The sequence below is a fragment of the Diplotaxodon limnothrissa genome, linkage group LG4 (genome assembly GCF_057381915.1).
Source record: "Diplotaxodon limnothrissa isolate DT_005_m linkage group LG4, D_limnothrissa_male_GT1.1, whole genome shotgun sequence".
NCBI classification, from domain to species: Eukaryota; Metazoa; Chordata; class Actinopteri; order Cichliformes; family Cichlidae; genus Diplotaxodon; species Diplotaxodon limnothrissa.
Window position 1 is genome coordinate 30,591,576 of NC_140599.1, and position 13,993 is coordinate 30,605,568.

The following is a 13,993-nucleotide window of genomic DNA, read 5'->3' on the forward strand; positions in this document are numbered from 1 at the left end:
TTAACAACACAATGCTCTGCCCAGTGGGTGCTGCTTGAGTTTAAGTCACTTTTCTCCTTCAATATGGAACCCAACCATACACCATCATAGTAAAATATGGTGGCAACAAAATTAACACAAGTTAGAAGTGTGCATCAAACCAATAAATGTTCTGGGATGTTCTTAGGACTTATGAGGCGAAAGTTCTCCAGAAACTGACTGCTGGAAGACCAGACATCATCCTTCCAACCCTGCAGAAATCTTGACAAGATTTCCTATTCATTTGTTGGAAAAAGTTTGAAATTTCATGATTTTCTTTTTTTTTCTTTTTTCTTTTTTTTTCTTTTTTTCTTTTTTCTTTTTTCTTTTTTCTTTTTTTTTTTTTTTACATATTTTGATTCCTTAGAGTGAACCTCAAATAGAGACTACATTAAATCACTGACCTGCTCTGGTTAATTTATAGCAGTCAAGAAGGCTGGAATTTAAAAGAGTGCAAGTTTCTTATCTCTGGTTATCATAACCTTTGCAGTTCATACTGTGTTGTTTTAACAAATTATTAGGTTGTCAGAATCCCAAAGAAAGTTGTTTCTTTTTGTCCTGTTTTTTGTTTGTTTTTTTTAATAATGAGGAAAAAGTCCACACTTCCGGTGCAGAGGGAGCGCTTCCTGGTGGCTGAATCCCTCAACAAATATATTCAAATGTTTTTATTGATGGATATTCCTGTTCATGTGAATCATGCCTCGTAAAAAGGAGCTCTCAGAAGATTTACGAGCCAAAATTGTTGATTTGCACAAAACTGGAAAAGGGTATAAAATAATAGCACGCACTTTAGGTATTCATCTCTCCACAGTCAGGGAGATTGTGCATAAATGGAGACGATTCAATACTGTGGCTACTCTGCCGAGAAGTGGACGCCCTACAAAGACGTCTGCAAAGACAAAGATCATCAACGAGGTAACCTTAATAATCAGTCTGCAAAAAGTAAATCGTGCAGCCATGCGTGCATAAAGGCACCTCTGCGGGGCTGCAGCGAGTCATCGAGTTGATTAAAATAACTGGATCACAAAAATAATACATAAAACATCTTCGACGCATCTTATTTATTTAATTATTTATTTTTTTATTCATTTTTTATTTTTTTGCTTCGTTGCTTCATTTAAATTAATGCACGACTGCGTAGATCTCAACTTATAAAGGCGAGGGTTTCTCCCACGTTTGCAACTAAAATAGACCTGCAGGAGAAGATGCATCTGGGAGCATACGTGTGAATAAAAAGCTTTACAACATTAATGCAGGCAGTCCCCATGTTTTCAACGAAAAAAGACTGGTAACACACCGGCAGCAGTGAAGATGATGCTGTCATAGTTTTTTATGGGATCTGCACACCCGGCGGAGAGCAGAGAGATGGAGCCATTAGCTCAGGTGGAGCGCTGTTCCTATAAGCGCCGTTAACCTTTACTAGAAAACGAGCTCCAACGTGAAGAAAAGAGAACCTTTCAGAACCTCCCACCCAGCGCTGTTTGTTTTAAACAGTGACAAAATCTACAGCAAATCCACAGAGGTCAAAATAAAAGCATATGTACACTCTTAACTCAGTGTGACATGATGGTTAAATTAGTCCCACTTTCTGCCAGAGTGATTCCTAATGTAGGTTAATATAAATATAAATTATATTACATAAATGAAAATGCTGATATGCTGCGTTAAATGCTCAAACACACACACAAACACGTTAAGACACACCAAATCTGCCTCATCCAGGAGACAACACTGTCAGAGCTCTTTATTAATATAAGTCTTCCAGTAAGACCGAAACTAAAGACTATTTTATTTGATGGCCTTGTTTGGGTTGTATTGATGCTTTATTATATTGTATTGTGATTAATTATTTTGTTAACGTTTCATAAAATGTTTCCTTCATAAACTGTTAGTTAAAGTGAGTTCAACTGTTAAAACATTGTAACTTGTAAAATGGAAACTAAGGAGCAGTTTGTTTTATTTTTTTATTCGTTTGAATATTCACTATTGCCGAGACAAAAGTATTTCTTATCCGATAAGTCATTTAATTGATGGAATAATTGATAAAATCCTCAGTTACTAAGGAATCAGTAGGTGCAGCCCCACTTTTAACACTGAAGGAATGTGCTTTATCTAACTCTAACTGACTTATATTTTGGTCGGCCATTATTATCCCGCCATAGATTTTTTGGTAACAGCAGTTGTCACGGTGGGGAACTCCGGGGGGTTAAAGGAACGGACCCAAAAGCAGAACACGAAAGAAAACTACTTACTGGTTAAACAAAAGGCGAGCCTTTATTACGAAACTAAAACCTAAACTGAAAAAACTAGCATTGGCTATAACAACTCCATCCATCCATCCATATATCCATCTTCTTCCGCTTTATCCGGGGCCGGGTCGCGGGGGCAGCAGCCTAAGCAGAGAAGCCCAGACCTCCCTCTCCCCAGCCACCTCCTCTAGCTTATCCGGGGGAACACCAAGGCGTTCCCAGGCCAGCCGAGAGATATAATCTCTCCAGCGTGTCCTGGGTCTGCCCCGGGGCCTCCTCCCGGTGGGGCATGCCCGGAAGACCTCACCCAGGAGGCGCCCAGGAGGCATCCTTCTCAGATGCCCGAACCACCTCAGCTGGCTCCTTTCGATGTGGAAGAGCAGCGGCTCAACTCTGAGCCCCTCCCGGATGGCTGAACTTTTCACCCTATCTCTAAGGGAGAGGCCAGCCACCCTTTGGAGGAAGCTCATTTCTGCCGCTTGTATCCACAATCTCGTTCTTTCGGTCACTATCCACAGATCGTGGCCATAGGTTAGGGTAGGGGCGTAGATCGACCGGTAAATTGAGAGCTTCGCTTTTACACTCAGCTCTCTCTTCACCACAACGGACCGGTGCAGCGTCCGCATCACTGCGGCCACTGCACCAATCCGTCTGTCGATCTCCGGCTCCCTTCTCCCATCACTCGCGAACAAGACCCCAAGATACTTGAACTCCTCCACTTGGGGCAGGAACTCATCCCCGACCCGGAATGGGCACTCCACCCTTTTCCGACTGAGAACTGTGGCTTCAGATTTGGAGGTGCTGATCCTCATTCCCGCTGCTTCACACTCGGCTGCGAACTGTTCCAGTGCGAGCTGGAGGCCATCACCCGATGAAGCCAACAGAACCACATCATCCGCGAAAAGCAGAGATGAGATTCTGAGGCCACCAAAGTGAAAGCCCTCCACCACTTGGCTGCGCCTAGAAATCCTGTCCATAAAAATTATGAACAGAATCGTGACAAAGGGCAGCCCTGGTGGAACGCATCACCCACCGGGAACGAGTCCGACTTATTGCCGGCAATGCGAACCAAGCTCTTGCACCGGTTGTATAGGGATCAAATGGCCCGTAGCAATGGGCCAGACACCCCATACTCCCGCAGCACCTCCCACAGGACACCCCGAGGGACACGGTCAAATGCCTTCTCCAAGTTCACAAAACACATGTAGACTGGTTGGGCAAACTCCCATGCGCCCTCAAGTATCCTTGAGAGGATAAAGAGCTGGTCCAGTGTTCCATGACCAGGACGAAAACCGCATCGTTCCTCCTGTATCTGAGGTTCGATTAGTGGACGAACTCTCCTTTCCAGCACCCTGGCATAGACTTTCCCAGGAAGGCTGAGGAGTGTGATCCCCCTGTAGTTGGAACACACCCTCTGGTCCCCCTTCTTAAAGATGGGGACCACCACCCCGGTCTGCCAGTCCAGGGGTACTGCCCCTGATCTCCACGCAACATTGTAGAGGCGTGTCAGCCAGGACAGCCCTACAATGTCCAGAACCTTCAGGAACTCGGGGCGGACCTCATCCACACCAGGGGCTCTGCCACCAAGGAGTTGTTTAACTGCCTCAGTGACCTCACCCTCGGAAATTGGCGGGTCATCCCCCTCATCCCCAGACTCTGCTTCCTCCTCGTAAGACGTGTCAATGGGATTAAGGAGGTCCTTGAAGTATTCCTTCCACCGCCCGACAATTTTCTCAGTCGAAGTCAGCAGCGCTCCGCCAGCACTATACACAGTGCAGGTAGAGCACCGCTTTCCCCTACTGAGACGCCTGACGGTTTGCCAGAATCTCTTCGAGGCAGTCCGAAAGTCTTTTTCCATGGCCTCTCCGAACTCCTCCCACACCTGAGTTTTTGCTTCAGCCACTGACCGAGCCGCATTTTGCTTGGCCTGTCGGTACCTGTCAGCTGCCTCCGAAGTCCCACAGGCTAACCAAGCCCAATAGGACTCCTTCTTCAGCCTGGTGGCTCCCTTCACCTCTTGTGTCCACCAATTGGTTCGGGGGTTACCACCACGACAGGCACCAACCACCTTGTGGCCGCAGCTCAAAGCAGCAGCTTCGGCAATGGAGATGCTGAACATGGTCCATTCAGACTCAATGTCCCCAGTCTCCCTCGGAATGCTGTTGAAGCTCTGCCTGAGGTGTGCGTTGAAGATCTCACGGACTGGGGCCTCTGCTAAGCGTTCCCAGCACACCCTCACTACGCTTTTAGGTGCACCGGGTCTGTCCAGCGTCCTCCCCTGCCACCTGATCCAACTCACCACCAGGTGGTGATCAGTTGACAGCTCAGCCCCTCTCTTTACCCGAGTGTCCAGAACATTTGGTCGCAGGTCTGGTGATACGATTACAAAATTGATCATCGACCTGCGGCCTAGAGCGTCCTGGTGCCACGTGCACTTATGGACACTCTTGTGTTTGAACAAGGTGTTCGTTATGGCCAAACTGTGATTTGCACAGAAGTCCAATAACAAAACACCGCTCAGAATCACAGAATCATAAAGACATTGGAAACCTGAAATGACGGGGAGAAGGAAAACAGACAACCTGACAAAACTAAATGAAAACACAGACTAAATACACACAGGAGGTGATCAGGGGAAGTGGAAACACATGGGGAAACAACTGACTGGAATAAACATAATGACACCACAGGGAACGTACAACTATACACATTAAACATGGAAACACCAGATTTTTCTAAATAAAACCGGAAACATGGAGAGACGTAGACATGACAACACCAGCTAGACAATTAGGACATAGAACAAGCAGAGAGACAAACGCACAGGCATAACTGAAAGTAAAACACTGAGGACAAGACAGACCACATAGAGGACAGGAAAAGATTCATGATCACAAATAGTGATGCATGAGGCTTGTCAACCACAACAATGATAATACTCCTGTTAAAAATCACTGGCAGCTGCAAATTGATGTTTCACATCTTTAAATTACCAAATATGTGTAGATTCCTTAATTTATCTTTTTGTGTCTCTCAGGCTGGTCATGGCTCTACTGAGCCAAAAGGTAACAGAAGAGGAGATTCAAACCATAAAAAGGTAAAATATCTTAATACTGATACTATATAATAAGAATTATTAAACCTTAGAAAAAAAATTAAATGTTATTTTACAGTTAATGATCAGAAAGACTGTAACGTCACATTCATGTCGAGATTATATATTTCCGCTCATCTGATACTGAAGTAGCACCCGTATATGTGAGCCTTACAGTAAATGAAATGCTTTTTCTTTCACAATATTAAAATGATCATATGAAGATGTTTATAACAAAGTCCTGTCTTCTAGGCTCATCATGGGTCTGCTGGGCCAGCAGATGATAGAACAGATTCAGACCATCAAACGGTAAATTATCGTTTTGAGAATTTTTAAGGTTTAGAAAAAGAAGAATCCAAAATTACTTAAAATCCAGAGAGGCTATAACATTGGCCGCAAGAATAGAGTAAAAATGTGCAAAAAGGGAGTAAACATAACTGATTTAAATTTTGTGCACAAACCAAACAAGCTTCTTTGTCCAGTGTCACACTTCTAGGGAGAAAATAAAATAAGCAACCAGATTTAAATCAAGTGCATTTTTCATCTTTTTATAGGAGCAGTCATGGAAGTTTTTGAAGAAGCTTATTTATCCTCCCTGGCCACTCTAGATACATGTGAAATACACAGAGTGGTCCATGTATATTTGGACACTGACACAAGTTTGTTTTTTTGTTTTTTTACCCGTTTACTGAAACATATTCCATCTATAGTTATATAATGAACATAGAAATAATGTGTAGACTCTCAGGTTTCATTTGAGGGTATCACATTTAAATTGGATGAAGGGTTTAGGAGTTTCAGCTCCTAATATGTCCCACCTCTTTTTAAAAGAACCAAAAGTAATTTGACAATTGACTCAAAGGCTATTTCATATGCAGGTGTGGGCAATTTCATTATGTCATTAATGTCAATTAAGCAGATGAAAGACCTGGAGTTTATTTGTGGTGTGATGTTTGCATTTGGAAGATTTTTCTGTGAGCAGACAACATGCGGTCAAAGGAGCTCTCCATGCAGTTGAAACAAGCCATCTGTAAGCTGCAAAAACAGAAACAACCCATTCGAGCAATGGCTAAAACAGTCAGAGTGGCAAAATCTACAGTGTCGTAATCTTAAGAAAGAAAGAAAGCACTGATGAACTCAGCAACGCAAAAAAAAAAACCCTATACGGCTACAGAAGACAACAGTGGTGGATGATCACAGAATCATTTCCGTGGTGACGAGAAACTCCTTCACAACAGCCAACCAAGTGAACAACACTCTCCAGGAGGTAGGCGTATCCATATCAACGTCTACCATAAAGACAAGACTGCATGAAAGTAAATAAAGGCGCCACTCATAAGCCTCAAGAATAGAAAGGCTAGACTGGAATTTGCTAAACAAAAAACAACAAAAAAACCATCAAAAAAAGGCAGCACAGTTCTGGGAAAATATTTTTTGGGCACATGAAACCAAGATCAACATCTACCAGAATGATGGCAAGAAAAAAGTATGGAGAAGGTGTGGAACAGCTCATGATCCAAAGCACACCACATCATCTGTAAAGCACGGCGGAGTAATTGTGATGGCTTGGGCATGCATGGCTGCCAGTGGCACAGGGACACTAGTGTTTATTGATGATGTGACACAGGACAGAAGCAACCGAATTAATTTGGAGGTGTTCAGAGACATACTGTCTGCTCAAATCCAGCTAGATGCAGTCAAATTGATTGGGCGCTGTTTCATAATACAGATGGAAAACGACCTAAAACATGCAGCCAAAGGGAGTTTTTTTTTTAAGCAAAGAAGTGGAATATCCTTGAATGGCCAAGTCAGTCACCTGATCTTAACCTAACCTTACTAAACTTCAGACAGAAAAGCCAAAAACAAACAGCAACTGAAAGCCACTGCAGTAAAGGCCTGGCAGAGGATTAAAAAGGGAAAAAAATTAACATTATATTTTAGGTTATTTAATTACAATTACTTTCGAACCCTGGAAATGAAGGGATTGTGTTAAAAAGTGCTTTAGTTCCTGACATTTTTTTTTGTAATCATTTTGTTCAACCCATTGAATTAAAGCTGAAAGTCTGCACTTCAACTGCAACTCAGTTGTTTCATTTAAAATTCATTGTGGTAATATACAGAGCCAAAATTAGAAAAAAAAAAGTTATCTCTATCCAAGTATTTATGGACCTAACTGTAGTACAGCTGTTGTCAAAAGGTGGTGAATGAAATTTCTTATTGAGGCCATTAGTTAGTTGGAGTACTTGGAGACAATAGTATCTAATACTGAAGATACAAAACATCCTATGGTGATTATATATAAACGTTGAATGTGATCATATCATGCTTAGAAATCATAATTTTCTTTATCTCAGGCCACTCATGTGTCTGCTGGGCCTACAGATGACAGAAGAGGAGATTCAGAGCATGTAATGGTAAAGTAGGGGTGTCAAACATTACATGGGATTATTATTGGGATTAAATCATGGATCCGGCATATGTAGTTTATTGATATGTTTAGAAGTTTTTATACTTCTAAAATGAAAAAGGTTCCTCATTCTGTTTTTGTGCTACAATCCATGACAGCATATTGCGAGAGATAACACAGTCTACAATGATGGGGACACAGATTGTTACTCATCTGATTCTGACGAAGATGAAGATCCTACGGTATGTGAAGCTGCCTTGAGTGAAAAGTATTTTAAGGATATTAAAATTATGCCATTGAGATGGTCATCATCCATCTTTTTTTTGACTCGTAGGCCAGTCATCTGTCAGCTGGGAAAGCAGAAACCAAAGAGGTAGATCCAGACCATGAAATGGTAGCGTATATGCATACAGGAAGTTTTAACATGGCAGTCTGAGGAGACTGAGTCTGTTTTTTTCTTCTTCTTTTTTCATAGACTGAAGGCTGCCACTTAAATAACATCCATAGATCGTCACGTTTAAATGTCCTATGCCTAGTAGAAAGAGGCAGGATTACAGCTTGCAAAATGTGTTGCTCACAAAAGCTAATTTATTTAAATTCATTTCAATTTTTTTACATGGTGCCAAATCACAGCCACAGTCACCTACAGGTGCTTTATATTATAGTAAGATACTCTCTACAATAAAATTCCCCACTCATAATTGTGCAGGGGCTATAAGAAGGTTCCTGGCACCTATATCCTCTAGATTTCTGCCAGCCTTCACCTCGTCTACTCTGTTTAAGAAACATCATCTGCCTCAATACACATTTTGTATCTCGTTCTCTTATATGTTATAGCACCAAGAACCGACGAGCTGTGCTTCATGTGATGATGAAACTACAGAAGAAGATCCAACAGTTACTATTTTTCATTTGTTATTTTTTTACATATGGAAATGATGACATTTTGGTTCATTTCTACTACATTTAGCTTTTAAAGCATATTTCTGGCCTGTGTTACTAGGAGCAGTTTTTCTGTGGAGAGAAGAAGATATATGCTGGTTCCTCAGTCACAATGGGAGCCCTCCTCCTGCTCCTCCTGGCGTTCATTGTGAAGCACGGCTTGTCAAAAGCAGCATCCAGAGATCTCCTGCACCTCCTAAACTTGGTGGTACCCGGATGTGTTCCAAAGTCGCTTCGCTTTTTAAAAAAGCATTCGACTGATTACAATGGAAAGACTGAGATTCACTTTTATTGCCCCAGGTGTACAAACTACCTTGGTGTGGATCCCGGTAATGAGTGTAGTGTGTGCCAGCAGAGCTTGAGCAGAAAATATCTGATCTTGAAGGCTTACTACTTCCTTGTAATGCCGCTCGAAATTCAGCTAAGAAACCTCCTTGCACGCGTCCACTCAAAGCTTGGGAAGCATTTCACGAGGGATGATTCCTTTTCTGATGTCCACACTGGAAACGAATACAAGAGTGAAAGACAAGACGGCAGTATTACACTCACCTTCAACTGCGATGGCTCGCCCGTGTTCAGCTCCTCAAAATACTCCATCTGGCCCATCCTGTGTACCATCAATGAACTACCGTATGTGGAACGGTGCAAAAACGTTCTGTTGCACACTTTATGGTTTGGCAAAGGAAAACCACAAGTTCAGAGTTTTTTGACTCCGTTCATTAACGAGCTTCAGAAACTGTCTGCTGCAGGGTTCTGTTGGAAAGATGAGATCGGCTCGGAGCATCACACCACGGTAACAGTTAAAATATGCACATGTGATGCGATAGCAAGAGCAATGGTGCAGAACTTTGAGCCGTTCAACAAAGAATTTGGTTGTGGTTTTTGCTACCACAAAGGTGAGATGGTTATAAAGGGCAGGGGTTTTACCAGAGTTTACCCGATACAGATGGACGGCTGTGATCTGAGACACATGCCTGAAACAGTCCAACTTGCTGAGTTAGTGATGGGAAATAGTTATGACCAGAGTCAAATGGGGGTTAAAGGTCCAAGTCTCCTGTTTCTTTTGCCGTCATTTGACATTATCAAAGGCTTTGTTCCAGATTACATGCACTGTTTTTGTCTGGGCGTTGTCCGTCAGTTCGTCAATCTGTGGTTCGACCCGCTTTATGCCAGCAAGGACTTCCATTTGACAGATGAGCATTTAAACGACCTGGACAGAGCCTTGTGTGAGATCCAGCCACCAAATGAAATCAGCCGAAGTCCCAGGAGCCTCAGTGAGAGGATGCATTGGACAGCTTGTGAGTGGAGAGCATTTGCTCTCCTCTATTCTCCTGTAATACTGAGGAATGTTTTGCCAGCAGTGTACTACAAGCACTGGATGCTTCTTCCTTGTGCCCTTCACGTCCTCCTCTCCCACTTTGCCACTCAGGATGAGCTCAACTGTGCAGAGTTGTGTCTGGTTCAGTTTGTAGCACAGATACCGTCTCTCTATGGACTCGAGCATTGTTCGTACGACTGCCATTTGTTGACGCATCTTACAGAAGGTGTCCGGAACTGGGGGCTTTTGTGGGCCAATTCAGTCTTTGTTTTTCAAGACATGAACAGCAGACTGTTGCAGATGTACTCTGGTACGCAGTCAATTTCATTACAGATTTTCAAGAATTTCTTTTCATATGAGAAAATAATAAGACAAGGAAGTGCTACCCTTCAGGACGCCAGCACAGAAATCAAAGACTTCTTCTGTTCCATGGCAAGTTGTGATCGTTTTACAAAGTCATTAAATTACATTGGAGAAGAGTTAGTGACTCTGGGAAGTGGCTCTCAGAGAGTTTTGACACCAAGAGAAATTGCAGCGTTGCAGAAGAATGAAACACTTTCGTGGTGCCAGCCACATCGTGACAGTGTAACTGAATATAAGCGTTGTGTTTATAAGAACATGCTGGTTACAAGTTTGGAGTGTAGTGGCACATTAAAAAGAAACAATTCAGTAATAGAAACAAGCAGTTGCTTTGCTGTGGTGGAGTCCTTGGTCGTTGTACCGAAACCCTGCAGCTGTGAAGGAAGGCCCGACTGCTCGTGCAGAGAACTGGTCTTTTTCTGCAAGCAGCTGCAGCGACTAACCAGACAGCCAACTATCCAGGACACACAGATCAACACAAACATCGCCAAATTCCTTGTAAAAGTGAGGAACTCAAATGAACTGTGTGCAATAACATGCCAGGACATTGTTTCCAAATGCTTCATGATTGAACACGTGGGTCACTTATATGTCATGAGAATGCCTGTGTTTGAGACACATTAAAGTCAACCCCTGATTAAATCAAGGAAATCAGGTAAAAAATAAGTAAATATGTTTTCCATGTTCCAACAACTGATTTCCAACTGATGTATCATCATAAACCCACTGTGGGCAGTACTGAAACATGCAACAAGCACAACTTGTGTACTGCATTGATTAGGTTATTATTGCACCAGCGGAATAAAGTGATTTACATTAGTATTTTATCATTACTTTTTTATTTTGTGCAATGCTTTACATCTTCCTGTTGAAGAGTACCAGTTCCATATTTTGTGTGTAAATTAGACACCACCAGTGAAGGTCCTTCAATTTTGCATTTGTTTTGCATATATCAGCTTTGATTAAAAAGTGGAAACTTTTGAAAATGTGCATGCGTTTCAGAACATCTTTGTGCTTCTTTGCTCTCATTTGGCTTTAATACCAGCAGCACCCATGCTTTATGGACCGGTTTGTTTTTTTAATCACCATCATTATCCCAGCATTATCTAACAGTTGACAAAAGAGCTTCCTATGAGGAATACTTCACGTGGCTCCATATTAATTTTGGCTGAGGTCAATAGACTGATTACATCATCTGATACCAATAAAAGTAAAGATAATGTTGGGCACAGGTTTGAGCTTTTGTTTCTAGAACAACTTTTGTGTGACACAATTGAAGATGCTGGAGGATTTCTCAGTGTAACTTTTCAAAGCAAATACGATTGTGGTGTTATTAAAGTGGGAGATTTCTACAGGTTACACTTCATTTAACAACACTATGCCCTGCCCTGTGGGTGCTGCTTGAGTTTAAACCATTTTTCTCCTTCAACAGGTCAAAGCCAAAGCACGGAACCCAACCACACAAAAACTGTTTAAACAAGAACCAGTCAGCTAGAAGTCTTTCACCAGATTTCCACCAGCTATCCAGCCATTGTGAGAACAAAATAAACACAATTTAGAAATGTGCATCACACGAGTAAGTGTTCGGAAAGGTTCCTTGCGCTGGGGTACTGGTACTCTTGGACTGACAACTCTACAGGGGGCAACAGGCAGATTCAGGCAACTAAAATCCCAAGATTGCTCCTAGCTTTAATGCTTGACTTGGACTGCAGCTGTTGATTATTTTATATCCATTGATTATTCCATTAACATGGGTATGTGTATTTGTGTATTTCTATGTGTCTAAATGCACTTGTGAATGAGTAAGCGTGTGTCTGCACTCAAAAAAAAGAAATTCAGCAACTTAATTTGTTCTTGTTGAGACGACATGATAAAATCTAGTAAGAGTGGTTAGTTGTATTTAAGGTTATTAAGGTATATTTAATTACCGTTACGTGTTTAATTGCAAACACGTTGCATACTAAGATGAACGGTGGAACAACAAATGGAACCGATGATGAGCAGGAGTTATTGGACTTTCTCATTACCACAGGTTTTGCTCATAACAGTAGCATCGCGTCGACCCCGCCCATCGAACACCTCAGTGGCTTCAGAGTAGGTTTAGCCTCTACAAGGCTCTTTGTGGAGAAAAGTGGGAGCGGCATGAGCATGTTCAAATACTTTTAATTGACGTGCACCCCTAAATACCTTTTTATTGCAAGTCTATTTTTAGTCGCAAACTTCGCTCGACTTAAATGGATTAAACCAAACATCAAAGAAAAGAATTTGCCTAGAGGATGTTGTAATCAGGTTACTTGAGTTCTGCGATGAATCATTGCAGCCCTACTCTTGACCTTGACTGTTTAAGAAACATGCTAAACTTACACCTACCTAAATACACCTGCTTATATCTCTTTCTCTTTTATGTTATAGTACCAAGGAGCAACTAGCTCTGCTTCATCTGATGATAAAACTACAAAAGACAACCTGACAGTGTTTTTCATTTGTTTCCTCTTTTTTAAAATATAGAAACGATGAGGTTTTGCTTTGTTTTGTGGTGGTGTAAACGAATATAAGTGTTGTGTTTATAAGAACATGCTAGTTACTAGTTTGGAGTGCAGTACCACATTAAAAAGAAATAATTCAGTAATAGAGACAAGCAGTTGCTTTGCTGTGGTGGAGTCCTTGGTCGTTGTACCGAAACCCTGCAGCTGTGAAGGAAGGCCCGACTGCTCCTGCAGAGAACTGGTCTTTTTCTGCAAGCAGCTGCAGCGACTAACCAGACAGCCAACTATCCACGACACACAGATCAACACAAACATCGCCAAATTCCTTGTAAAAGTGAGGAACTCAAAGAATGCCTGTGTTTGAGACACATTAAAAGTCTGTCATTTATGATTTAAGTCAGACCTCTGTGGGCTTGAGTTGGAAAACGTGCTAATCTTTAAACCAGCTCTTCTCATTAAACCTGGTTAAATCCATCCATCCATTTTCCCAGTAATCTAAACCGAAATGCCCAGATCACCCTGTCTTACCCACATGTTTCTGGGAGATGTGAAGGCAAGCCAGCTGAGAGACATAATCTCTCAGTGTTTCCTTGGTTTTTCTCAGGGCCTCCTCCCAGTTAGACATGCCTAAAATACCACATTGAAAGGAACTCAGCTGGTTCCTTTCAATGTGGATGAGTAGTAGCTCTACTACTAGGCCCCTTCCAAGTGACCAAGCTTCATCCTCATCTCTAAGGAAGAGCCCAGACATCCTTCAGAAAAAGCTAACTTCTGCCATATGTATCTATAATCTCACTGTTTTACTTACTACCCACAGCTTGTGGCTATAGGGTCAGGGACCGAGCATAAGGTGACAGTGGCCTAGAAAGCCTCCTGCAATATCAGGATTTCACTGTCTCAGTTTACAGGTGTCTCCATGTTTTATTTGGTTGACATCAGGCGATGAATAAATTAATAATAAATAAAGAAATGAAATTTACTGAGATATAGAATAAGGACCGGCCTTTCACTTCAGTTCTTCGTAGGTTATAGCTTCACTCTTCTCTGTAGTTGGCTGATCGACCGGCAACAGCACAACCAAGAGTGACCCACAGACTAGTTGAATCATGCTTTTGACAC

The 13,993-nt window shown here is 42.1% G+C and overlaps 1 protein-coding gene across 1 annotated transcript; it reads left to right on the forward strand.

Annotated features, from left to right (window-relative positions):
* The first annotated feature begins 685 nt into the window (after positions 1-685).
* LOC146634179 (uncharacterized) lies at positions 686-11,012 on the forward strand. Its single transcript, XM_085352848.1, has 8 exons — positions 686-933; positions 5,305-5,364; positions 5,614-5,670; positions 7,716-7,775; positions 7,927-8,010; positions 8,103-8,162; positions 8,606-8,665; positions 8,772-11,012. Exons 1-8 carry the CDS (start codon positions 715-717, stop codon positions 11,010-11,012), a joined length of 2,841 nt encoding a protein of 946 aa, XP_085208974.1. The 5' UTR covers positions 686-714.
* Positions 11,013-13,993: the final 2,981 nt, after the last annotated feature.

Coding starts and splice junctions, on each gene's coding strand:
- LOC146634179 (XM_085352848.1), top strand. CDS start 715: ATGCCTCGTAAAAAGGAGCTCTCAGAAGATTTACGAGCCAAAATTGTT. Junction 5,365..5,613: donor GAGATTCAAACCATAAAAAG/GTAAAATATCTT, acceptor CCTGTCTTCTAG/GCTCATCATGGGTCTGCTGG. Junction 5,671..7,715: donor CAGATTCAGACCATCAAACG/GTAAATTATCGT, acceptor TCTTTATCTCAG/GCCACTCATGTGTCTGCTGG.